The 25,419-nt window shown below is 42.7% G+C and overlaps 2 protein-coding genes across 9 annotated transcripts in view; one reads left to right on the forward strand and one right to left on the reverse strand.

Moving 5' to 3' along the window:
- On the forward strand, positions 1-19,807 carry RHOQ (ras homolog family member Q). 3 transcript variants are annotated; one of them, XM_080588262.1, is made up of 5 exons: positions 1-321; positions 431-489; positions 15,172-15,269; positions 16,051-16,146; positions 16,888-19,807. In XM_080588262.1, exons 1-5 carry the CDS (start codon positions 161-163, stop codon positions 17,041-17,043), a joined length of 570 nt encoding a protein of 189 aa, XP_080444388.1. In that variant the 5' UTR covers positions 1-160; the 3' UTR covers positions 17,044-19,807. The 3 variants fall into 3 exon arrangements, with proteins under 3 accessions (XP_080444388.1, XP_080444387.1, XP_080444389.1); XM_080588261.1 differs by having other exon boundaries at positions 21-321; positions 15,105-15,269; XM_080588263.1 differs by having other exon boundaries at positions 21-321; positions 15,105-15,269; positions 16,892-19,807.
- The window catches only part of PIGF (phosphatidylinositol glycan anchor biosynthesis class F), a 25,478-nt gene continuing 13,360 nt past the window's right edge, over positions 13,302-25,419 (reverse strand). The window contains exons 6-7 of one of the 6 annotated variants that reach the window (XM_080588257.1): positions 17,473-17,606; positions 13,302-13,741 (exon numbers count right to left, since the gene is read on the reverse strand). In XM_080588257.1, coding sequence (XP_080444383.1) covers positions 17,493-17,606 — 114 coding nt within the window. In that variant the 3' untranslated portion in view covers positions 13,302-13,741; positions 17,473-17,492. Of the gene's footprint in view, positions 13,747-17,218; positions 17,607-20,120; positions 23,271-25,419 lie in introns of those variants that run through there. The other 5 variants (XM_080588256.1, XM_080588255.1, XM_080588260.1 and 2 more) reach the window with 5 other exon arrangements.

A 25,419-nucleotide genomic window follows, 5' to 3' on the forward strand; every position in this document is an offset into this window, starting at 1 on the left:
CCGCGGCCGGGGGAAGGCGGCTCCCGCCGGGCCCAGCGCGGCGGCGGATGGCGGGGGGGCCGCGCCCGGCGGGGGCGCCCGCTGAGGAGAAGGCGGCGGCGGCGGCGGCGGCGGCGATGGCGGGGGGCCCGGCGGCGCGGCGGGGAGCGGCCGCGGGGCCATGAGGGCGGGCTCCGGCCATGGCCCATGGCAGCGCCGCGGTCATGCTCAAGTGCGTGGTGGTGGGGGACGGCGCCGTGGGCAAGACGTGCCTGCTGATGAGCTACGCCAACGACGCCTTCCCCGAGGAGTACGTGCCCACCGTGTTCGACCACTACGCAGGTGAGAGGGGACGGGGGCAGCGGGGGCGGCCGCCCGGATCGCCTCGGCTCGCCTCGGCCCGGCCCGGCCCGGCCGCCGCCTCACCGGCTCCGTTTCTCCCTCCTTGCAGTCAGCGTCACCGTGGGGGGCAAGCAGTACCTGCTGGGGCTCTACGACACCGCCGGACAGGTGAGACGCCGAGCTGGCCCCGCAGCACCCCGGGGCGCGCCGCCCCCAGCCCCGGGGGGAGCGGGCAGCCCCCCGACAGCCGCTCCTCCCGACGGGGGCGGCGGAAAGCAGCCAAATGTCACCCTGGGGCGGCGTGTGGGGCAGCCCGGGAGGGGGCTCGGGGCTTGTTTCCTTCTTCCTTTTTTTTTTTTTTTTTTTTTTTTTGCTATTCTAGACAATTCAAGTGGTTCCTCTTGCCTGGTGAAAGGCGCTACGTCAGCGTGCATCACGAGTAGTTTTAGTGCTGGACGAGGCGCTTCGTGCCGGAGGCAGCCGCGGCGCAGCGCGCTGAGGGCTCCATTGCTCAGCCCCCTCTCCGCTGTATTGGCTTGCACGGCTGCTCTCCTCCGCTAAGGCACTCGCAGCCCTTTGGAGAGGGCTTAGCTGAAACAAAAAAAAGCACCCTTGGTAAAGGGCCCGGCCCCGGGAGGTGCAGGAGACTCCCAAGACAGGCCTGGAGCGTATACGGAAAAGCTGCATTGTTTTTTTTTTTTTTTTTGGAAAGTTGTGTATTTCTTACATGAAAACTTCTCGCAGTGTGAGCGTGTGGTTTGGTCTCACATGGTCTCAGATGTGCTTCCTTGTCATAACGAGTAGCTAGTAAAAATAACCTCACCGGACTTGTGTCGGCTGAAGCTGTACGTTTTGACCGAGTTATTCCCGTACTTGATTGAACAGTTATTGGCCAAATCAGTGTAACTTTTTAGATTTGCATGCAGCCGTAAGGGGAGCAGCACTCAACCAATCTTTCATATGTTTGTGAGGCCTGAAAACAGTGATAAACTCCATTCTAGGAGAATTATAGGAAACAGCCTCGTTTCCAAAAGGCTGGTAGCTGAAGGGTGAGATTCTTACCAAAAAGACTGACTTCACGATTGTGATATATCGCTGATATAAGCACAAACTAGTCCCATTTATGCAAACTAAGTTCATTTGTTATTTCTGTCGTAGCCCTGCTTTTCCGTAGTAAATGGTTTTTCAAAACACAGCTTGTTGTAAAAAACTGCTCGAGTGTGCTACGCTACGAGGATCTAGTGCTCAGGCAAATTAAAGCATCTCGTTAATACACATCTATTTTTCTATCATAAGCATTGGAAAATATAAAAATAAGCACCTAGCGCTAGCGTACGTATGCATAGCTTATTTGTGGATGCTGTCTCAAACAGCTTGTGCTGACTTGTTACTATTAATGGGAGCGCGTGTTGTCAACTCTGTGTAACCTTAACTAATGTGGTTTTGTGGTATCCCTCGCTGCCTGAACGTGCTGAGTACCAAACGGAGAGACCTTTGGCCTCCTCTAAAGCTAGCAGGGTAAACCGGCCAGTTTGCAGCAAACAGCAAGCAAAGGTATTCCTGTTAGCTAAGAAAAACTTTTCAGTGTTAAATTATGTATCTAGATTTGTAAAAAGTTGAAGTAAGCTTTTTTTTTTTTTTTTTTCCTTGTCCAAATTGTGAGAAGTTGAGATCCTAAGCTCACATTACAGCTTCTGATGTACCCAGGACCAGATCTTGCTGTCCTAACTCAGAGGAGCCTTAGCTCATGTAGAGTGTTTTAATGAGGCTACCTTTACAAATATGTCTGGTCTTGGCAAAACTCTCCTTTTAGTCAGCCCTACCAGGTGATATTAAAATCTTTACTGTTATCCTCACCTCAGCTCAGCGTATGGGGGGAAGCGGTGGACACCTGGGGCTGCCCACGAAAGCCCCATCCCAACAATCAGCACGAATAAGGAGATTCTCACGGGGACCCCGTGTAGAGACCCTAGACCAGCGATTTTGTTCTTTTTCCTCCTTCATCAGGGACAGTTTGCTGACAAGCCATTCTTCTAGAGCCAGGGCATAAAAGAAAGCTTACTTCCAAGTTTAAAGATGTATGTAGTTAAGAGCAGAAGAGCCACGAGTTGCTGGTGCCTTCTTCATGTTGAGGAAACAGTCTGCTGCATCTGGTACATGCCTGCTGTTTGTACAGACTTTTGTACAGCTCGGATTCAATGCTGCTCAAAGTCAGGGTTTCTGTGCCAGCGTACATCGGTGTTTTTATTTCTAATTCTCTCACTCCCAAATAGTTTTACTGTAAAGTACTGGCCTGATAGTATCATTTTCTCCAGACTTGGCAGCACACGATTACTGTGTGGCATCTGAGCAGTTCGTTGTCTTCAGAGCGTGCCTGTCCCCAGCCCCGGACAGAGCAAGTCGGTACAGCCTGCAGGTCTCATCTCCTGGGGCAGGGAGCGTGACCGGAGGCTTGGACTTCTTGACCGCTCCAAATTCATGCAGCAAGCCCGTGGCAGAGCGAGGAATCAAGACCTTTCGGTTTCTAGCTGGTGCGCAGCAGACTCATCAGCCTGAAATACTGACTTATCAGCCTGTGGGTGTCTTTAGCTTGCATGGTTATGTATTTAGCAACTTGTGACAGACTTCTGTTTGGCAGAGGGGCTGTAAGCTGTTGAGTTCATGACACCCAGTATGCGTTTCTAGCAAGCTTCTTCACAACACAGGCAATCACACATAGTAACTGCACTGATCACGTAATGCCTCGCGTCTTTGTGCATTTAAAGTAGGTTGAGAATAAATCCATTAAAGTCCCTTTTTTTCCAGGTTATATATAGCAGGGGAAAATGACACAGTTCACAAGCTTCAGGCTACACGCAGACAGACCTTCCCCCCTTTGTGTGCGTGCGTGCATCCAGGCGCTTTGGCTGAAAATACTGCGGCCGTGGTTCAGCAGAAAATAGCCAGTACAGCTGCTGGGCAGGGGAGGCTCTCGGAGCCCGTTTGGTTTTGCAGCTGTGGAGGCCGGCTCCTGCTCCAGGGAGGCAGATGGGAACTGGTCCCGGTGGTGGCTCTGCCATCCTGGGGAGGACATTCCTCAGGCAATTCCTCCTGGAGGTGGAGCCGCAGCTCCTTTTAGCCCTGCTGCTGGGCACAGCCCTTGGGTTTGGATGGCTCTTGGCTCATCCCCTCGCTCCTCTGCCTCCCCAGCGGATGAGAAGGGGCGGAGCGTACCTGCATCGCCCAGAGCTGGGAGCAGAAATATGCCGAAGTTTAGCTGTGAGGTGCTCACAATGGTGGTGTTTGTGTGCCTTTGGCTTTACAATCCCCTCTTGCTGGGGGAGAGTAGCTGTGTGCCAGTGCAGTTTGTTATGGAGCATGGGTGCGTGGCAAAATAAACCTGGAAAGGGAACCGTGGCTCCATCAGGAGTCTGATGACTTTGCCCTGGTAGAGCGCTTTTGAACTAGGACAAGTGATGATCATTTTGATCTTTCGTAATACCAAGCATAATACTGCCAGCTATCATGGTAGCAAAACTTTTGGAGAAATGCCTGTAAGCATTCACAGAGGCGCTGCGTGTCCCCTTGCCACGTCCCAAATGACCGGAGCAAGTGGGAGGACACACAGCGTGAGGACACACAGCGTTTACCTCTATGGGGTTGTGCTCCACGCTGAAGCCTGCTGCTTAAAATGGCAGTCAGGGCTCATCCTCCTCTCCTTCCCTTTTGATGTGGGGTTTTCATTCGTGATGTGGTCGGTTTCCTCCAGTATGTGCTGACCATGTACCTGTGGAAGCCTTGCGGTCCCGGTGTGTTGTGGTGCGAAGGGCTGTCAGAGCTGGAGGCAGGCCAGGAGGAGGCTGGAGCAGACCAGGGTAAGACTCTCGGTGGCTTCTCAACTGTCACCAAGACAGTAGCTGCGAAACTTGGCTAAGCGCAATACGAGAACAAGCCGCTGCCTGGTTTCGTCAGCTCAGGTTTTGGTGGCTACTCTTGCTGCAGCTGCAGCCACCTTAATTCAGATCCGCTGATATTTTTTTTTTGTCATTGTAACTGAGTTAAAATTGATGTTAAAAGCAATTTTATATTAAACTTGGTCAGGCTGCCGAAGTGTGTAAATCTAACTCAAATATTAGCGAGATCAGCGCCTGCCGCAAGGCCAGGTGTATAAACAAATGATTGTAACTGCGAATGAGCCTGTGGGAAAGAGAGGGATGGAGGCATGGTTATTAAAAAGGATGGACACACAACTTGCAGCGGTTGCTATAAATAGGAAAGAGCAGTCATCTTTGTAATTCTTGCCGACTGTTTGTCTTGGCCTTGGTAGGTAGTCCTGGTTTAGCAGGTACCACTTCAGTATCCTGAAAGGAGTGGCAGCTGCTGACCATTTTGGCTACTCTGTTGTGCAACAGGAATTTCCCCCCTCGGACCACATATGCTGCACGTACCGCGCGGCCAGAGCGCCGAGCACGCAAGCACAGTCTCCCGCAACGCAAAACCATTGTAGAGTTACAATTGCTACAATCTGTAGCATGATTTTGGCAAATCTGAGAATTAAACATCAGCCCTTAACACCCTGCCCCCTTTCTGTCCCCCCACCCCGCACCTCCCTCCTCCCACGTATTCTCCTTCGCTCCCTTCGCATTGCCAAGGCCGGGCCGGCAGCTGCTGCGGCAGCCTGCGAGCCCGCTCCGGGCCGGCGTGCTGTCCTATGAATAGCTCGGCCTCAGCCCTTAGGGATGTTGCCAGCCCTGTAGATTGAACGGCTCTGCAGCAGCAACTGGCTGGGTGTAGGTAATTGAAAATAGAAACGTGCCCAGATTCCCCCTCTGAAATTTAAGATTTCTAGGCAAAAGGAGGAGGTGATGCGCGCGAGCTTGCGGTCTCTGTGATGAGAGTTCAGTAGACAAATACTTGAGCAAAGACAGGCTTTCCCTTTGGAGGGAAAGGGACTTTTACCTTCAGATTAGCTTTTAAAAATGCTCTTCCGATAATAATAATAATCCCAGTGCCAAGCTTATGTTCCAACACCTTGTTGTGAACTGTGATTCACACCTTGAAAGCGTCACATCTTTCTTAGACAGGTAAGTATTGTGATCACCAGATGGCGAGTTAGGGATGGGAAATACTGCTCTGAGTTCCCAAAAGGATCCACTGGATGTATGTGGCAAACCCAAGACAGCTGTTTCTTTTTCAGAGTGTCCAAAGCCCTACAGCGTTTCTGAAGGTTGGGACCGAGTTATCTTAAAACCAAGCATAAGGGTTTTGTTTGAAAATGTAGATCCAGAATGTCTTGGCCAAGTGAGCTAACAGCAGGCTGAAGTAAAAAGCAAACCAAGTGTGAGAAGTTCTCTGAAACTTCAGTTTATGATAAAAGCACATGTTTATGAAGTGTTGACCTAGGGAGGCTCTTGCTAAGCACTGATTGTGTAGTCAAGTAAAAATGTTTCTTTTTCTGGGTTTAGGCTGTGACAGAGTTCTCTCCGAATTTTGCTCTTTTACGATTTCTTTGAGTTACAGTGCCATGTTTCTATGCTATCCAAACACCACAATCTAAAAAGGCAATCCTGAGTGCAAGCAATAATTGTTGCTTTTCCAGTATAATGTTATTGCATATCCTCTCACTTCCCAATTTTAAGCTGGTGTGTGCACCTGCATCATGTAATTATCATATAACCTACGCTGTACTGAAGGCAGCAAGTGGTGGGACTGGGCGAGGTGGCAGGAGCTGGCAGGGTTTTCTTACAGAGAATGCACGAGACCCAGCGAATTTTTGGAAGGTCTGTAGTCAGAGTTCTTGACTGAAATGTCTCCTTCGCAAAGAGCTCTTCATGTTTTGGTGAATATAAAAAGTCTCAAAAATGCACTATTTTTCATTTATCGTTTAGCTCCTGAGCCAGCCTCTAAACTACACCTTCAAATAAGCCAAACGTAATCTAGAGTACTGCCTCCACAGCAAAGACCTTTCTCCCAGTCAATTACTTGGCGAGAAACAGTGCAAAAGGACTTATAACGTCAGCTAGGGTCTGATCCGCAGCTCTGTGTCAGCAGGCACCCTATTGCTGAGCTCAGAGTGCTTTGTTCCCATTCCTTTCTTGAGAACATATGGACAAAATGAACATAAAAATTAGTAGCAATACCAATGTTTTGTCAGTCCCAGACATTCAAAATGATGAGTCAGCTATTCCTATCCCCAGACCACACTAGGAAGCACCTAAAAACCTAGAAAAGGAAAACAGATTGGGAATTTTTCTTTTGCCCTTTGCTGGAAGTGGTTTTCCTTTGAGTTTTGTGTATTCAGGTTTTCTCTGTGTCTGCAGGGGACTGGAAACACCTCTCATTTAAAAGTGAAAAGGATGTTATTTTTCTTCATGTAATCATCATACTCCAGGAACCTGGGCTTTAAGAAATAATATAAAACACTGATTCCAAATCTTGGAAGTTTTACTGGCAATTATAAAAAAAAACAGTATTGTTAAAATGGATGCTTTGGGACAGAGATTCAGGACTTTTTTTAACCTCCAAATCAGCAGTTACGTTTCTAACAAAACCGTGGCTCCTCTAATTAAAAAAAAAAAAAAAGAAAGAAAAAAAAAAAGGTGAACTGGGCAAAAGAGGAGGGGAATGACATCTTTTTACTGCTCTGTTCTGCTGTGGTTTTGTAAGTAGTCTTTTGGTTTGGATTGGTGACTGGGTGATCTATGTTAAGAAAAATGCCTGAATGCTACGTGACGCTTCCAGCACTTCTGTAAAGGTTGTGTCAGTTGACTCATGAGCTGCTGCTGTCCTCGTCCTCTTTTAATCTCCGCTGCATCCATTCTGTGGCACGTGGACAGTGATTCTTAGCAGTGCTCGGCACGTGCTGGTGTATGTATCAAAATGCAGATGGCAGTGTTATTCTCCAGAGCAAAGGAACATCTGTCAGCATCCTAGGTGAGCTTATTGCATTAGATGAATGACACACAGACTGAATGTGCCTCAAGCAGCTCGTGCTCTAAATCAGATGCAGCCGTGAATGCTAAAAGATCATCTGTAGGGCTCATTGCTCCAGGTTGGCCTGCTGTCCAGTTGGGATGCAGTGCTAGAGTGAATTACAGCTGGATGCCAGGAGCAATGTGGGCTGCATCTTTACTTGGTACCCACACATAGCCCACCCATGGGCAGTGAGGTGGCTGTCGTATTCCTCTCTTCAGAAAGAGAAACCCTAGGAGGTTTTTCAGCTGCCTTAGCATCTGCGGCAGTGAAACCACTGGGTGTTTTACCACATTCTTCGATGGCAGCTGTTAGCCCTGACACATCGGGGATTGACATAAAATGAGATGCAGAAGACTCCTAGGAACACTTTTAATTCCAGAAACTTTCACCATGATGCGTTTATGGAGTGCACGTGATGGCAAAGGTACTCTGGCAGTTTATGCCCTCTGTGCAGCTGCGTAATGGGAATTAATCTTGCAGAGTCAGTGTGATGAAGTCTTAGTCTTCTGTCTTACAAAGCTGTTTCTCAGCACTGGACTGAAGAATGTGCTTTTGGGATTTATTTGTAAAAAGTGAAAGGGAGCGGGACCCCTAACTGACCAGTCTTTGTTGCCATGACACAGATAACTGTATTAAACCATCTCTATTCCAAGGCTTGTTTTCTCAGTGAAAACAGACTTCTTGACAGTCATTTTCTCCTGTAAAAATACACTGAAAGAACCCGTCTTTCCTAACAGCAGGGTCTGCCGAGGGTCTGACCAGATCCTCTGTGCCAGGGTGCATTTAATTGTTTTTCCCTGATTACTCAATGTGAAAGAATGAAAAATCCTGATTGTTCATGGCCACAGTCACCAAAACTGGGGTGAATTCCTTTTGCAGAGAAAGTGTGAAACTGGTGTGGGAAGAGCGTTACTCATAAGGTCACTGACTGCGAGAAGGAAACCAGCACCGCACCTCAGAGCTGCGATTTCTGCTGGATAACGAGTGAGAGGGCTTGCCCACGGCAGTCACCCTCCCGCTTCTTAGGAGCTCCTAGTGGCTGAGCAACTGGTATAGGTGTGTTCAAGTGAAAGTGCGCTCACTGATAGTGCTTGCAGTCTGCTGAATCCATGTTCTGTTGCTCAAGATGCTAAAATAATAAGTCTTGCAGAGAAATATCAGACTTTTACTTTTAGAACATCAGGAAGAGGCCAGCAAGTTGAAGTTACTGTGGTGATGGAGAGCAGTGTTTTGTTGAGACTGTCTAGGCAAATAGTTCAGTATCACCACATGCCGAGATGTAGGACTTGGACAGTATTTAATCCCACATTAAGACTGGGATCAATTTTGATCAATCAAAGGCAATTTTATGTATAATAAAGGGCATATTCCATCCTTGTCTCAAGGCTCTAAAATCCATCTTAGTAGGCTCCATCTTTCAGCTAGTTATTTCTCTATACAGAAAAGCATTTCAGACATGTAAGCAGCTGCGTAGTTCTCTGATATGCCAGAGGGAAGTTCTGTCAGAAGAAAAATCGTAATTTGCAAACACTGGGCTTTTTCAATGTATAATTCATACGTCCTTTGAACAGCCCTCCTCACAGGAATTTAGAGATGGATTTAGATCAGTTTACTTCATTTTTAGAATACAATGGGAGAGCACTTAGCCTGTCTTCTTGCAGCCTTTTCTATAAATTAAAAATAGCTGCTGGACCCAAATCAGCCGCTTTCTGCATTCCCTGGGAAAGCTGTGTGCACAGGCCCCGACAGGACGACTCTGCCTTCGGAAGTGCAGGCCGTATCCCCAGAAGCCAAAGGGTCCGGGGGCCTGTGGCGTTCTTTCTCCCTGCAGCCTGGCAGTGATCACCAGACCCTGTTTCGCACGTCCCGAAACTAGGGGCAGCTGTAGGTTGTCTACAGATGTAGGCAACCACAAAATGGAACCTAGCGATCCGCGTGGCAGGGCCTGGGCTGCAGGACGGGACCGGCAGCGGCGTCAGGCCGTGCTGTGTCAGGCCGAGCTGTGGCTTGCCAAGCGGGCCCGCAGGTGTGCTGCGAAGGGCTACGGAGTGCACGCAGCCCGTGCCGAAATGCTGCGGAGAGCTGGTTTTTAAGGCAGGGAAGCAATTTGTGCTTCGTATAGGGCAGTACAGACCACTTCCCTCTCTCTCCTCCCCCACCAAGCATGTAGTAGAATCAGAAACCACAGCGTGATTCAGCCCGGCACCTGAAACCTGCTTCCTGCCGTGCTTCTGGGCAGGCAGCTGCTCCCTGGTGCTTATGGCAGGGCTGCGGGTCAGCCTCTAATTCCAAATAGTCCGGGTGAGACAGTAGGATCTGCCTGCTGGGGTAGCTGTGAGCTGCTGCTAAGTCCCTGGGGCTGTGTTAGACACCACAGTTGTTATGGTTCGTTCGTTACGTTCACCAAAATATTACTGGGGGCCTACTGAAATGGAAATTTCTTTACAGGGAGGAAAACTATGTACATTGCAACCTTGGATAGGTTTGAAATGCACTCCAAAAATGATAAAATTAGAGTTTGGCGAACTGTATGGATTGTATAATCTTGTATATATTTGTATTTCCAACCATCCTACTACGAAACAGATTACAACTTGGTTTTACAGCTGGGATTCTGCTCCACAGAAAGCAGCTCGTTACGCATGTGTGCCTCACTGAGACCCCGTGAGCAGCGGTTGTCATTGCCCTGCGCTACACGAAGGCTGGATTCCTCTAGCAGCTCCGCCTGATGTCTATTTTTGGCTTCCCCTCTAAAAACAGATGGTTGGGAGCGAGAACCTCCTCTTGTGATTGCTGTTGTAAGCTGTGAAAGCAACAGATGGTTGCTAACGCAGAGGCACAAACCCAGAGTTGTCAAGTTCCAGTTTTTCTTCCAGAGTGGTGCAGGCTTTATTTTGTTCCCCTCCATCCACCTTTTACCTTCTCAGAATGTAAAAGAAATAGGCTTCTCCTTTTGTTTAATAAGAGTATGTCAGCATTATGTGACTGGGGATGTATACTTTACATTTCTTTCCAAGTCATTAACTTTGTTTCTGCCAGAGTACAAAAGTGAGGCCTGAATTCAGGCATGACACGCCTTGCTCAGGGCTCCAGCCACTGATGTTAATGAAGTACCGGAATTTGGTTTCTGCTGGTTGTTTAAAGACACCAGCCCGCATATTGCAAGGAAAACAAAATGATCTAGGTTCATGTGTTCTTCACTGCCTGTAACAGCAGACTTTAGAGGTGTGCATTTCCCCAAATGTCTTGGTCAAGGTGTGGGATGGTACTGACTGCAAGACGGCTTAGACTCTAATTGTCCTTCATCTCTCCTAATGGGATACAGAGACCCTAATCCCGTTCCACAGGAGGAGAAAGAGGCCTGTGGTCTCACAGTACTGAGAGAGGGGTAAGGACCTCGGTCCCCACTGCTTTAACTTGGTCAGGGAGGAGGGGGATGCCATAAAACAGGGGCTCTAAAACTGTGGGATCACAGGTATGCCTGCACCTCTGCGTTCAGTTTTCTGATAAACCAAACAAAATCATGCTTATGAGATTATTAGACTTAGTTTGTCTGAGTTTATTTTTTAAAAATATCCCACTGCACGTAAGCTGTGTACATCAAAAGCTTTTGGAGTGCTTTGCAAAGACTAATGCATTATTAAGCTAGCAACCCCCTTTGGGACACCCTAACAGATGGGAAGATGCAAGTAGAGAGAGAATAATAATTTGCTCAGGGCGACATATTATGTCAGTTGCTGAGTTAGGAATACAGTTTTTGTGTTCTTAACTATGCCTCCCAGCTGATATCCATGGAATTGGGCAAAAGTATTAATTTAAAATCAATTAGACAACTTGAAATACAGCACTGCATTCTGCTTTTGGTTTGAGCAAACCTTTGCAATGAAGACCAATACACTGCTGCAATGCAATGCAAGGCCATTCTTTAGTCTACGTGCAAAAAGTTCCTCTATTTTTGAGAAGTTAAAGGTCAGGAAAAAAAATAGCCAAATTTTGGATGCATTAAGACAAATCCACCTGAACATCCAAAATATGGTGAAAAACAGTGATTCAGTACTCCAGCACAAGGGAGCAGAAAACCTGAAAGAGGCAGATAATGAATTACTATAACAGATGGAAAGAACTTTAGACCTAAAGGAGAGACTTGAAGGAGCTGAAGATACAGGCAATGCTAGATTTACCCGTAGAAAATCAAAACTAGAGGGAAATGAAAATTTAAAACTATGGATTTCCTTTCTCCACTCCTAAAAACAAAACGAAACAAAAACAACCCCAAAGCAGTCCTTCCCGGCTTGTAGCTGAGAAGCCAAGTCACCAGTTCCTCCATCTTGTTTCCTTTCCCGTGTCTCGTCTCTGTTGGCAGCTGTCCTGGGTTACTGCAGAGGTACTATTTAAAAGACGTATGCTCCTGTTGCAATTTAGTGTCTTCAGGAGGGTGTCCATAGAAGATCACAGCACCATATAACAGTTACGAAGCCAACATACTTGCGTCCAGTTTGCTTAAAGTCATTACAACTCTTCTATTTTCAGCATGTTTTTTCTATCTGTATTTATCTGCTTCAGCAAACAGTGAACAATTTTGTTTTAAAGGCTAGCAAATATTGGAGAACGAGCCATTTCAGTACAGTCTGGAGTTTTTGAGAGCTAAGTGCATATTCTGATCCTTTGTGGCTTTCTTACCCATCTTATTTATATTCTTAAAATATTCCAGTTAAATTCTTTAAATATTTTTAATGCCTAAATATATAGGCAGTGCCTACGCCAATTAGATTGGAAGTTTAATTGCTGTACAGTGCGGTGTGTACATGCACTCAGATTGGAATTTATGTTGACTGACTAGGAGAATTAGATTTTGCCATTGCATTTAATTTTACAATAAGCCACATTTATTTCCCTTACACTAGATTCAGGAAATAAATTATAATTGAAGGGATCAGATTTTTTCCAGGCTTCTCTAATATTCAGCCTAAATTCATATAGTACTTCAGATTCTTTTACCAAGTGCAGCGATACGTCAGAGAAGGCTTTCAGTTTGGATTGTTAGTTCCTGGGATTTGTGGGGGAGCAGAAGGAGCCTTTACACACAGACGGCCCACTAGAGGCTGGTAACATTGAAGCCAGGCTCTCTCTTAGGAGGATGCAGGACTGGGACAGTAAATAGCCAAGTTTTGGATGCTTTAAAACTGATCATATGGGGGGAGATTACATTAGAATTACCTGTCTTACTAAAACAAGCGGTGGTAGGCCATTATGAGTATCGATACGAACATAATTTTCATAGCACAGGTGAGGTTTAAAGGAGAGCCTGACAGCATTGGCTTGTTTCAAGCAGCAGGATTGGTGGGTATAGCCAAATTCTCTGTTAATTTAAGCAAGCGTCAATGCAGTGAAGTCACTGTAGTGAATACCACGTACGTCTTTGGCTGTGGTACATAAAGTATCCAATCACACTGTACTTGTCTTCAGTTTAACATCTTAATTACGCAGGCTGGACCCGCAGCTTGCCCAGTGCAGACGGAGCAGGGTATAAATCAAAAGGCATATAAATAGATGCAGGGACAGGACAGATCAGCAATGAGCACTCCTTAAAAAGCACTAAAATTGCTCACTCACGGATGACCACTGGTGAATGCTTGAGAAGTAAGGTGCATTACCGAGATGTGGCCAAATGTACAAGGATTTGTATCCAATGGGTCTTAAAAATGATAAACTAAACATAAAAGTTTTGAAGTAAGTCATGCAAAGGTAACTTGGCTTTGGGATTAGCAAATGATGAGTATTTGCCAAGAATTTAGTAGATTTAGTAGAGCTGAATTGGAGAGCAACTGATGGATCTGTGCGAGTGTTCCTGCATGCAGATTTTGTACTCTGGGGACCTGTCTAATTTGCAGTTGGGAAGCTTCTTTTAGGATTTTGATCTCCACCCTAGAAAACAGAGTGGCAACTCTGAGCAGGCTCTAAGTGAAATGTAAAATACACACACACAAAAAAACAATTGAATGTCGAATAGTTTTGAGCTGCAGTTTTGATTTTTAAAAAAATTTATTTCTGCTTTCCACGATGAATAGCCATAATGGCTCAAAAGACAAGCTTACTAGGTTTTTCTTCTGAAACAGGATCCCGATACTAGTAGAGAAACAGCAGATCTTCAAAAAGGGCTGTCAAAACGTTTCACAGTAGTTTCAGCTACTGGGGTTGTGAAATGGTGTGTCCATGTTTACAGTTCAGCATGCTCTGGCTTACTGACAAAACTGCGGAGTGTATAGGACTGGCAGTGAAGTCTGTATAACCAAAATTGCACATGAGGACACCGAAGAGTGCTGGCCAATGGTTGCCTCCTCGCTCGCGCAGAATCTCCTCTTGTGCTTGCTCCTACACGTCTTTTCTCATCTCTTCTTCATTTCATGATAACAGTCCTCTTCCCGTAGCTGCTGACTTCCAGATGAAAAGATGGGTCTAGCAGAAGCTGTGCTGAGGAAGGAAGTTCTCACATGTTTTCTAAATTCTACTGACACAACCTTAAAAACCTAATATTTAATCAAAAAAGGGCTTTTTTGAGGGTGCAACTATAGGTTAATAATCTGGTAATGTGACAGCTGCCAAGGAAATGAAAATTGGATTTTCTGGCTCGTTTCAAACATGGAGTTGAATTACTTTTCTGTCTACATTTAACGAACAAGTAATTCTGCTATTTGTGTGATTTAATTAAGATGGGGAGCTTACGTGGGGAAGAGAGAGGCTGCCTAGCCCCCTGATTAACCATGCACTGGTGTTTATTGCGGAAGAGAAGGCAGAAACCTGTCATCCTTCACTGTCTTGGCAATGACAGGGCTCAGTATTAGTGATACATATTAAAAAACAGAAGTCTAAGGTAGGAATACCAGGGCCTCCATTCACTGCTACAGACCAAAAGAATCCTTGCAGAAAGAAGCTGGGGCATATTCTCTCCTGACCTTAGCGAAAATATATGGCAAAACCCACTGTCTTTCTCTTGCTAGAGGGACTGTGTCTGTTTGACAGCAGGGACAATGCTCCTAAGTACCTCTGTTGCCAGGGTACTGTACGCACTGGCAATAGGACTGGGGGCTTTAAATGCTGTGGCTCTAAATGACCCAAATAATAATCTTTTCAAACAGACACGTTCTTCCCAAAGGGCATTAATGTTCCCTTGATAGTGTTCTTGATCTTTAATTCCTGTTCCTTCCCACTGTTTGCTGAGCTTGCTTACAGAAAGCAGAGTCTGGACAAAGGAGCTCCCTTCTGATCCTTCCTTCCTCTGCCCCGATCATTAGCACAGGACAGTAAAATTTCTTAGCCAGAAAGAAAATCTTAAGGAGGAACTCAAGTATCACTTCTACATATAATCCAAAAGAGCACATGTAAGTTAAGTGCATTAAATAGCCTTAATCTAGCCTAGCTTTGTATAACCTGGGTGGCTCCGTAGCAGTCACAGCTGCTTACTTTTCTTTGGTCAAACAGATGCTAACTTTTGATCTGCAAGTTTGGACTGTAAACATTTTTTTTCTTTAAATGAAAACTTTTTAAAGAGCAATCTTCCATATATTCTATTACAGAGGTAAGTTTCTATCAGTTTTAACACTGAGATTATTTTTATATTTACATTTACATATACTTACTCTTACGTGCAGATTTTGTTCTAACAGCCATACTAACTAACCTGGAATAGTTGTAAACACTCAGAAAGTTTGCTTCAACAAACTTCCTGAAATACGAGTACAGTTCCTGAATATACAATTAATGAAACACTGAATATACAATTAATTAAACAACAATTTAGTATTGCAGATAACAGAATTTTTCTTTCTCAGGAAGACTATGATCGTCTGAGACCTTTATCTTATCCTATGACCGATGTCTTCCTTATCTGCTTCTCAGTGGTAAACCCTGCTTCATTTCAAAACGTGAAGGAAGAATGGGTACCAGAGTTGAAGGAGTATGCACCTAATGTTCCCTTTTTACTAGTAGGAACACAGGTATATCTGTTTCTGTTTTAGTTTATTTAAATCGGTCAGTTCATTGTATGATTTCTTCGGGCTGAAAGTTCAAGTCCAGCAGGACCTGAGCAGCACCTCCTTCTGGCTTTGCAGAACAGCACTAAAAATTGCCAGAAACGAGTAGAGCTGTATTGTTTTCTAATAAGCGACTTTCATTTTGTTAAAAATCTGCACGTCGTAAACGGGGTGGCAAGATTGGCTGCATCCCTCAGGGTGACTTTCTGTAAAAGTCATGGGACTTACTGAATAGAATTGTCTGTTCATACTAACATAGTACTATTGTAGGAGTAAAGGTTGTTCATCTAATAACCCTCCAAAATTACTTGGAATACTTCGGTCTGCAACTATTGCTCATATCCATTAATTATGGAAGCAAAGGATCAAGGGGAGGATTGAGACAATTTCCTCTTGCTTCTTGTGGGCCATGGACTGGACTTCAATTATGAAGTGACTAACATGTTGCTATTATATTTGGGTTAATTTTGCTGCCACTGCTAGATAAGCTTTCTGGTATTCTAACTGAAGAGCTGAATTAGGGAGTAAATGTGTGGTCCTTCTGGATTAACAGTAGCTCACAGCTTAAATTTCCAGAGCTTTTCTATCAGTAAGGATCCACAATCTGAACCATGATGTGACACCTTTTTTTTTTGTACATGAAATTCTCCATTAAATAATTATGCTCTAAAATGAGGATGTCATATAACCTGCTGACTTTTGTTTAGAAAAACTATTCCAACATGACTTCAATCTTTCTTGCTAGATTGATCTTCGTGATGACCCAAAAACTCTGGCAAGACTGAATGATATGAAAGAGAAGCCCTTATCTGTGGAGCAAGGACAGAAATTAGCAAAAGAGGTAAACTGGATACTCCTAAATGAAATCAAGTAGCAAAGAAGCAAAAAAAACCATCTATTTTCAACTGACTTTTCTTTCTTTACATTTCTTTTACCAGCCAGCATATGAAACCTTATGACTGGTTACCAGTTAACAATATTTACTTATATTGTTGAATACAGCTTAGACCTATGGAATAGCACTACCCTATTAGTAATTGTTCTAACTTCATGTCTAGAAACTCCTTAAAAACTATGTAAGCGTGAATCAGAGATAATTAAAATCAAAAACTCACTGAATGGTTGAGGTTGCAAGGGACCCTTTGAGGTCACCTTGTCCAAGCCTCATTTTGAAGCAAGATGTTGAAAGCATTTCTAGGAAATGATTTCAGAATGCTATACACTGTTTTAACACACTGCATGGATACTGTTTATCAGGACAGTTTTAGAGAGACTTTTTTTGAAACATAATTTGGTTATATTGTTCTTTTTTGCTGTTTAATTATCAAAAATGCCTGAGGACCCCCTTGCCAATACAAAGAGTTTATTTAATATGCTTCCTTTATAAACCAAACCAGCTTAAATAAATGCCAAATCTTTGGCGAAAACACAAATCTAGTGTCTCCTACAGGAGGAAGCACGTTCAGATAAATTTTCAAGATCACAGCCAAACTTCGTGGTGTCACTATAGAAACAAATTTCTGACGTGCAGATCTGAACAGCTGAAGTAGATCGCTACTGATTTAACTTACTTTCTTGACAGATAGGAGCCTACTGCTATGTGGAATGTTCAGCTTTAACACAGAAGGGACTGAAGACTGTTTTTGATGAAGCTATTATAGCCATTCTGACTCCAAAGAAACACACGGTGAAGAAGAGGATAGGCTCAAGATGCATAAACTGCTGTTTAATCACGTGAGATACATTTGACAATGGCCAAGCTTACTGTGAAATTCTACTGAATTTAAATACAACGCATTAAGGTACACGGCGAACTTGTTTGAAAGCTAAAACTATGATTCTGCCTTCTACAACCAGTGAAATCCAGAGGAATAAAATCAAACTCAATGAACTCGTAATAAGAAGCCACCACGTCTGTTACAAATATTTTATTAAGACTGGAAGGTACAATCTCTCAGGGTTACATAGTCTAGAGGAAGCAAAAACTGCACCATGTTGAAACAGCATCTGTATGATGCTATTGAGTGGAGATGCTTGGCCTGAAATACTCTAACTGAATTTGGATAGTCTTCTGCTTTGACTACACATATACATATATATCTAAAAAAAACAAAACAAAACCCAACAAAAAACATTTGCACAGTCTGTATGGAATCTGCACAAATACCTTGTCTCTCTTTGCTCCAGTTATCTGCTTTTGTATGTAAGCTGCTTCCGGTTCCAGTGTATCCACAGAGGTGCAATAATCAGACCAGCCATATAGCCAAAGGTAGCTCCGAGGGAACAGGAAATGGGCCATACCTGAGGGGAGAATGCAAGGTAAAAACAGACATTGAGAAAAATGTTTGTGGTTTTTTGTACTTCGTGAGCACAAATTCTCAGTGTAACCTAGGTACTGAAAGACAATGCAGTCTCATTCTGCTTTAAAGCTTGATGTGCTTTCCTAAAAATGCCAAAAATGTAACAGTCATACATGCATCTTCATGAACACTAAATGCTGTTGTACAGTTTTTTAATTAATACACATTAAAATGTAACCAGGCTTCTGGCTATTGCAGACGTTAGTTTGATATTCCCAAAACTATGTGAAAAACCTGGAAGTATTTATATCCCGTGAAGTGTTCAGCTAACCTGACTTCCTGTTCTGCTGCACACATTGGGAAACCTGAAGATTTCTTTGTGACAGGTGGACTCGATTATCTTTGTAGGTCCCTTCCAACTGAAACTATTCTATTTTAAGTCTGCCTCTTTCAGTCTTTCCTTCCAATTTCTCATGACATTCTGAAACTTTCAGAGGTGTGTCTAAATGAACTACTCAAATAAGGCCAGAGATTGTGATGAATAGAGGGTTTTTCTTTTGATCTTGAAAAGTAGGCAAAGGGATGAGTTCCCGTTCTGGCTAGCAGAAGGAAGGGAACGTAAATTTGGAAACTGAACATTGTACCCAGTTCAGGAAAAATATCATATTTTATAATATAACATAGAATATAAAACATAAAAATGTTGAAGACTCCAGGAGTGTTTTAATTATAAGCTTTGTTTCCTAACATAAGAACAGGGAACTGACTCAATACAGCTGACTCACTTTAACAAAGCATCTAGTATGGAAGAGAAGTAATGGACCCCTCGCCCCCTTTTAAATTGGTATTGATTTGCACGGAGGAAGGGCCAAAACAAAACTGCAACCATTCTATCCTCAGATGTAGCATATTTTACCAGTCAACTACGTGCTGCATTTGATGAAGGTCCCAACTAAGCTGGCAATTAAAAATATTTATTGTAGAATAAACTGAATTCCCATCCCTCTTCAAAATTCTCCTTTGCACATTGCAGGGTCAATTTTGCACTTCCTGCTGTACAGTTCTTAAGCGAGTACAGACTGCACTCTCCTATTCTTTATTTTTTAAATTAAGGGGGATTTTCCCACCTTCTATAGTACTTGAGACTGAGAAATGCACTAGACATTAAAGAATATATCCACATCTCAGCGCCCAGGCTTTTTTCCTACTTCATTTTGACTGGCAATTCATGACTATCAAATTAATTTACTCTTAATGGTACTGGTTCCTCCTTTCACTCATTTTCCTAGCTCTAATTCTTCTCCTTACTTCATTATCACTTGGAGAAATATATTTATTCATGTCCTTCAATCATTGGAATTTTTACTAGGAATAAGAGTAACTTATTTTGTCCTCTGCTGTTTCATCTTCACATTCCTTAGCATTCGCAGTTTTATATATTATTTGGAGGTCTTAAGGAGTGTAGCAAAGATGACTATAAACAAGGTGCCTTAGGTACTCTTTATTGACCTTGTTTCATTCTTCCATTTCCGGACATTGTCTCTCTGCTACTTGGTTTTGTTGCCAGAATGTTTTGGCTGGTGCCTCTCAAACCAAAGACTTGCTTGTTTCCATTCATTTAACAGTGGCATTGTAGATCTTCTATAAAAAACCTTCAGATGCTTTGGCATGGTAAGATATTACATGTATGTAAAACTCACATGACTTTGTGGCCTTGGCTAAACTTATGCTTCAGGTAGATCTTTTCAACTTTTAAATAAAATTTAATCAAGTTATTTCTAGCATTTTGCAGGCTATTACGTGTGTGTAAAGGACAAAGCAAAAAAAACCTCCCTGTGACCCCAGCTGCTCACTCAGTAACATTTGGTGGAAACAGCAATCAAACTCTCTTATCCGCTGGTGAAGTCAAATACTACTCTAATATTTACTAAACTATGGACAGAGGCTTCAGAAGTCAGTGGTCTTTTTTGCATCAAATTCTCTATCTGTGAGCGATCAACGATCCTTCATTAAATTTTACCTACATTAGGTGAATCTGTAGTTGCCTATTTGCTTTTCAGAAGTGTAAGCAGATGTCGGACTCTGAATTTGTCATGTTCCCGTAACCGGTAAATCGATATCCCTGATGACCCATTCACCCTGTATCTTTTGGTATTTTGTGTATAGTGGGCAATTGTTGCTACGATTAAAAGGATCTCTGTTGATTGTTGTAGCTTCTTTTCCTGACTGAATCGCAACTTGGAGCACAGCTTCTCAATAGTTTTTCTGAATTACGTAACCGTCAATGTTATTGATACCTCCATCTGCCCTCCAAACCACTCGGTTTTTGCTTTGCTTTTTAAAAATCAGTGTTACCTCACACAAGTTTCAGGCTGTCTCACTTAACGCATGACCTCTGAAATCCAACCCTCACCAATGGCAGCCAGCAAAGGTAAGGAAGGGTTAAAGGTGAGAAACCATACAACACTCCTTCTCACTGACTGTGAATGAAAAAGAAAAGAAACACCACCCTTCTAGTGCCACAGAAGGGTACTAGGTCAGGTACATTATTAATATTATTATTGTGTCATGTACCTTACACTGGTCAAATGGCCCAAAATAGTTCTGAAGGCAGACTGGTTGTCCTTCTTAGAACTCCCTAAGCACAGGAGTTAAAAGCCTGGATTTAAGAGAATTGCCGTGCTTATGCTATTTTTGCTAACCGTTAAAGCAGGGCAAAAACCAAATGAACAGGTGATGATACTAGCTCTGCACCTCTTGTTCTTGACTGCTGGCCTTTGGACTATTTATAGCCAGATGCACTCAAGGGTATACCTAAAGAAGCAAATTATCAAAGACAGATTAAGATGCGGCTCTTAAGCCCATCAGCTGCACTGAAATAACAGTCCTTCTGGATGCTTTTTGCTCTGTGGCAAATGCAGTGCAATTTTTCTAAGAAAGCGGATTGCTTTCCTTTGCATTAGCTGCTGGCCTCATTCTTCTGAGATCCAATCACTTTCCACTGGACCTTCTAAAATGAATTTGACTTGCACGATCAGTCTGCTTTTGCCCTGTCTTCAGTACTTTCTCTTAAACTTGGTTTGGCATCCCTGACTTGGTATTAATTAAGTGATAAATATCTAAGCAGCTGACACCCACCTGCCTTTTTCAAGAGTTTCCATTCCACTTGTTTAATGTACCCAACTTGTAACACAGCCCTTTCTCCTTCAGGGCACTACTCAGCTCAGTGTCTCCTACTTCATGCCCCTTTTTGCCATGGGGAAGCTGACATACCCTACTCCATCACCGATGTCATGCTTGGGCTGGGGCAGCAGCAGGGGAATAAGATGTTAGGCACCACTGCCTAATTAAACGTTTTTGAGGGGGAAGGAGTTGATCTGGATGGAAAAATATGGGGAGCGTAGGAGGCAGGACAGAACATTCTTCAGGAAACTGTCGTGAAATACCTTGTGTATCCCAGCAGCTGGGAAGCATCAGCTTACCATCCTCACAGCCTAATACAAAAACTGTCAGTTTACATATCAAATGCATGGGGAAACAGGCCAGTTCTAACAACCTGTATATGATTACTAGGAAGCTGAACAGTGGCTTGGCAAAAACAAATCCCCACCTACATGCTCAAGAAGCACACAAATTGAATTTTAAGGGACAGAGCAGAAGCCAATGATTAATAGAAAACAATCCTGACTTCTGCTGTTTCAGTTTTCTTTTTCCCTTGTTCTTTTCATCTGGCATCGGTGACAGGACTTAAAAAGAATTTCTTTAGGCTAGCTAAACAGACACTGCAGAATTGCAAGGTTTCTATTATATATAAGAATTTATCTTAAGAACAAGGACTCGGAACAGAAATTGCCAGCCTTTCAGAACATAAATGAGCTAGTTTCCCAAGTGCTCTTTAGAACACCTATGAGCTGATGTGCGAATGCTTCACGCATTGCATGGAAAGCAGAGCATGTTGCAGGATCACAGCAAGTACTATGCACGTAACTAATTAAATCAGACTTCCGGCTGCATGACAGTTTTGTCCTCTACTATGAGTCTGCAACTTGCATCCCATGCAGCGGTAATTACATAAACACTGATAACGACATAAAGGCCAGATTCTTACAGACCAGAGCAGTAACACTCCAATAAAGTTTTAAAGGATATTGTAAAGTAAGCAGCTGACTGCTGGAAGTTTAATTACATAAATGCAGTGGGGGCAATCTACTGTTTGGTTTGGGTTTTTTGTTTGTTTATTTTCAAGTAAACCAGTCCCATTCTCTAGCTGAGTGCTTTTCTCATATTCCTAAATGAGGATTTTTTTTGTATTGTTGCTATTTCAAAAGATCCATTTTTGACTGTCAATTGGAAAGCTATGTAAGATTTTTGTTTCATTTAAAAACTGAATAAATGAGCACAAAGACTTTCCCTCTGTTTCTAACATGCCTTAAATTGCAGATTGCTTAACCTGTACTGTTTTAAAAAATTCAGTACGTACCTTTAATCTATTTTGGTTGCGTGAACGTTAACTAAAAGTGTCTTATCACATTGTACAGACTGTGTATGTTGACAAGCACGTGCTGAGGAGAAGAAAAGTGTGAAGTTTTTTTCAGGCTGGTATTTGTAACTAGTTGTTTTTGTGTATTTGTGTTCTAAAATTCTAGCAAGCATAACTGCCTTTGTCCTCACCATTAAGGTTTACATTAAGAAACATACCTTTAAATAAACAACGAAAACCCCACTAAAGTGGAACCACGCTTCTACCTCTGTTTAAAACAAGACAAAATAAATCAAAACTAAACAAATTAAAAACAAAACAAACACCCACTGGATAGTGTCCTTTCTAGTCACATAAAGTAACTTCTGTTACAACAGAACTTTCACAGTAGTAGATGCTAAAGCAAAAACAGGAGTGAAACTCCGAGTTGTGTTAAGAATAACAACGTAGTCTGAAAATGTATAGTTCTGTTTCAGCTTACTCAAGTAACCACAAAGATCTGTACCCAAGATTCTTCACGGATTCTTTTTCAGGTTTGAACTGTCCAAGAGGTTTGTGGCCAATATTTAGAGTCACTGGCTTGCTACATGGCAGTCAGTCAACTCATTTGAGTTCTATCAGTTCTATCTTGAGTTCTACCTATTAAGTTTTAGTCATCTAGTATAAAGTAGGAATATACACTTCACTGTCACCTAGTGATATAAAAACACTGTAGACAGAATATGTTTTCAAAGCCACTTTTTATCGTTATCAACAGTTACTACAGATCAAAGTTAATGCTATGAAAAAAACAGGTGGGCATGTACACCGTGAACTTAAAGACGTTTTTAAAAGTCTGGAGTCAAAATATGCAATAAAAACAGGAACTTCACTATTTGCAAAATTCGGTTATTGTCAATGATGAATGAGATGTCTGGAATACTAGTTGTACAGCATATAGTGTGCAGATGAGGTTTTCGTCTTCAATTCATCTTGTTCTGCAACTAAATTACCTCAGGCTGTGCAAAGAAAGGATGCGTCACATTGCATCTAGTACCACCTAAACGATCCCACTCTGTTTCGGTGGTGTTTTTCTTTTGAGGTTCCACTTCTCAGATGATACGCAAAGCTCAGATCGTAATCACAAGTGGTTACTGAAAGCACACCATCAACCTGAAATAGTCAATCTGAAAACAAAACGAGAAACTGCAGCAAAGGCAGTTATTTCCTATTTCTTTGCTGGAACTATCCCAACTAGCCTTAATCCTTACATAACTGCTGTGTATCAGAGGGCTAGAAGTAATCAGAGATGGATGCCCGACTTTTTAAAACTTCTGAACATCATCTAGAATAGCCTTAGGTAAGTGATCGTAATTAAGCCTCAAAAATTATTTGTAAAATTTCTTACAAATTTGACAGTAATCACAAAACACTGGCAAATACTTATTCTACCAGTCTGACATTTCTAATAAGCTGAAACATGTCTTGCAGAGTAAGTCTTGAAAAGTGTGGTTTTTTTTTTGTTTGGTTGGTTTGTTTTTTTAAATACAGAAATGTTAACTACTGTAGGGACTTGCATTCCTGTAAGACAGCTATCTTTACATTTTTACCTCTGCTGAAGACAGGTCTGCAGAATGAAGCCCATAACCAAGGAAGAACCCCAGAGTAGGCCTCCCTGACCAACTGTTTTGCACCGTTACAAAAAATATTTTTTCTGAAAACCAGCAGATGGGCAATAGGCATGGCCAAATTAGATATAAAAAAGTTACTTAAAGAATAACAACAGAATAATGAAAAAATGAATCATCAGGACACCAAATGACTTTCAGCAATATATTCTGTAATTCTAACAAGTGCTTTATACATTTTTCATTTCCATTCTGAAACACTATTCAGACAATGAATGTCATTTTATTTCCAAACCAATATTCTGTTCCTATTAAATATTATTTACCTAAAGTTGTCTGTTATATTCTAAAACATGCATTTTACATTATTAGATTTAAATGTAGACAGGCCCACTAGTCTGAATATCCCCTGTATGCAATATTTTTCACAATATGAACAAGGAAAATAAAGTGAAGATTTTCTGAGAAATCTGTAATTATCTTGGTTTTGTTGTGTGTCGCAAGAGGTATGCCTAAAGAACCAATGTTTTCTTTTGGTTTGTGAGCATCTAAGGATGAATCACGATGTAAAGGGATGACTACCGTATCATTTTTCAGTTCTCCTGTTAAGATTTAAAAGACGTTTAGACGTAGAGCTTAGTGGTACGGTTTAGTGGAGGACCTGTTAGTGTTAGGTCAGAGGTTGGACTCGGTGATCTCGGAGGTCTCTTCCAACCTAGATGATTCTGACGCTGTGACTGTGGGAATAGATGCTAGTACTAATACAAACAGCTGAGGACTGGGAAGCTCCAGGAACCCAAAAACCAACCTACAGTTGTGTTTTCTCCTTAATTGCTCTTTTAAGGCCACAAAGCAGCAACAAAGTTGCATCAGAAGAATCGCTGTATGTATCAGGATGGAGATTGGGAGAACAGGTGCGTACCGGAACAGTGAAGGCAGCTGCGTTCAGTACTCTGCTCAGCATGCTATGCTGCAGCATACTGAGTACTCCCTTTCTTTCTTTCCTTCAGTCGCATTGCTTGCTTCATGTGAGTGGCTACAGGCCATTTGCATTTGAAGCCACATCCATGAAAAAACTGACTTCACAGGAGTGGCTTTAAGAATAACACACTCCACTCCCTGAACTGTACTACAGTTAATTTAAAAGTAGACTTCAAACATTTCAAAACTGTCTACAGCTTGAAGTGTAGAAATTAGATTCAATAAAAGTGTCTGGTAAATCCCGATCAAGTGGAAATATTTATCAATCCGAAATGCAGTGCTTAACTTTTTCTATGAATCTCAGGTTACATTACATTGTTGTAACAAAGCTAAATTGATAGCAATAGTACTTTTTATTCTAAATCCATATAGTACCTCCTGAATGTCAGAGGTTTTTGCTAACTTTTGACATTTCAGGGCTACAAACAGAGCGTAAGGACAGTAGCAGCAACTTTTTGGTTTGCTTTATGTGGTATTTCTCAACTATTGTTGACCCAATTCTTGTAGTAACAATTTTGCCTTTTCTACAACACTTTAAATAATGAATTGCCTTTACATTGTAAGATACAGAGGCAGCTGTGTTTCCATAACACAGTTACACCACAAACATTAACCATAACCAACAGAAACATTAGATCCAGATTTTGCAACAAGCGGTCTTAAAGGCTTTAATGCCACCCTCTAAAATGATCACAGAACCGTAGAATATCCTTAGTTGAAAGGGACCCACAGGAATTGTTGAGTCC

Source organism: Anser brachyrhynchus, assembly GCF_964034855.1.
Source record: "Anser brachyrhynchus genome assembly, chromosome: 3".
Classification (NCBI taxonomy): Eukaryota; Metazoa; Chordata; class Aves; order Anseriformes; family Anatidae; genus Anser; species Anser brachyrhynchus.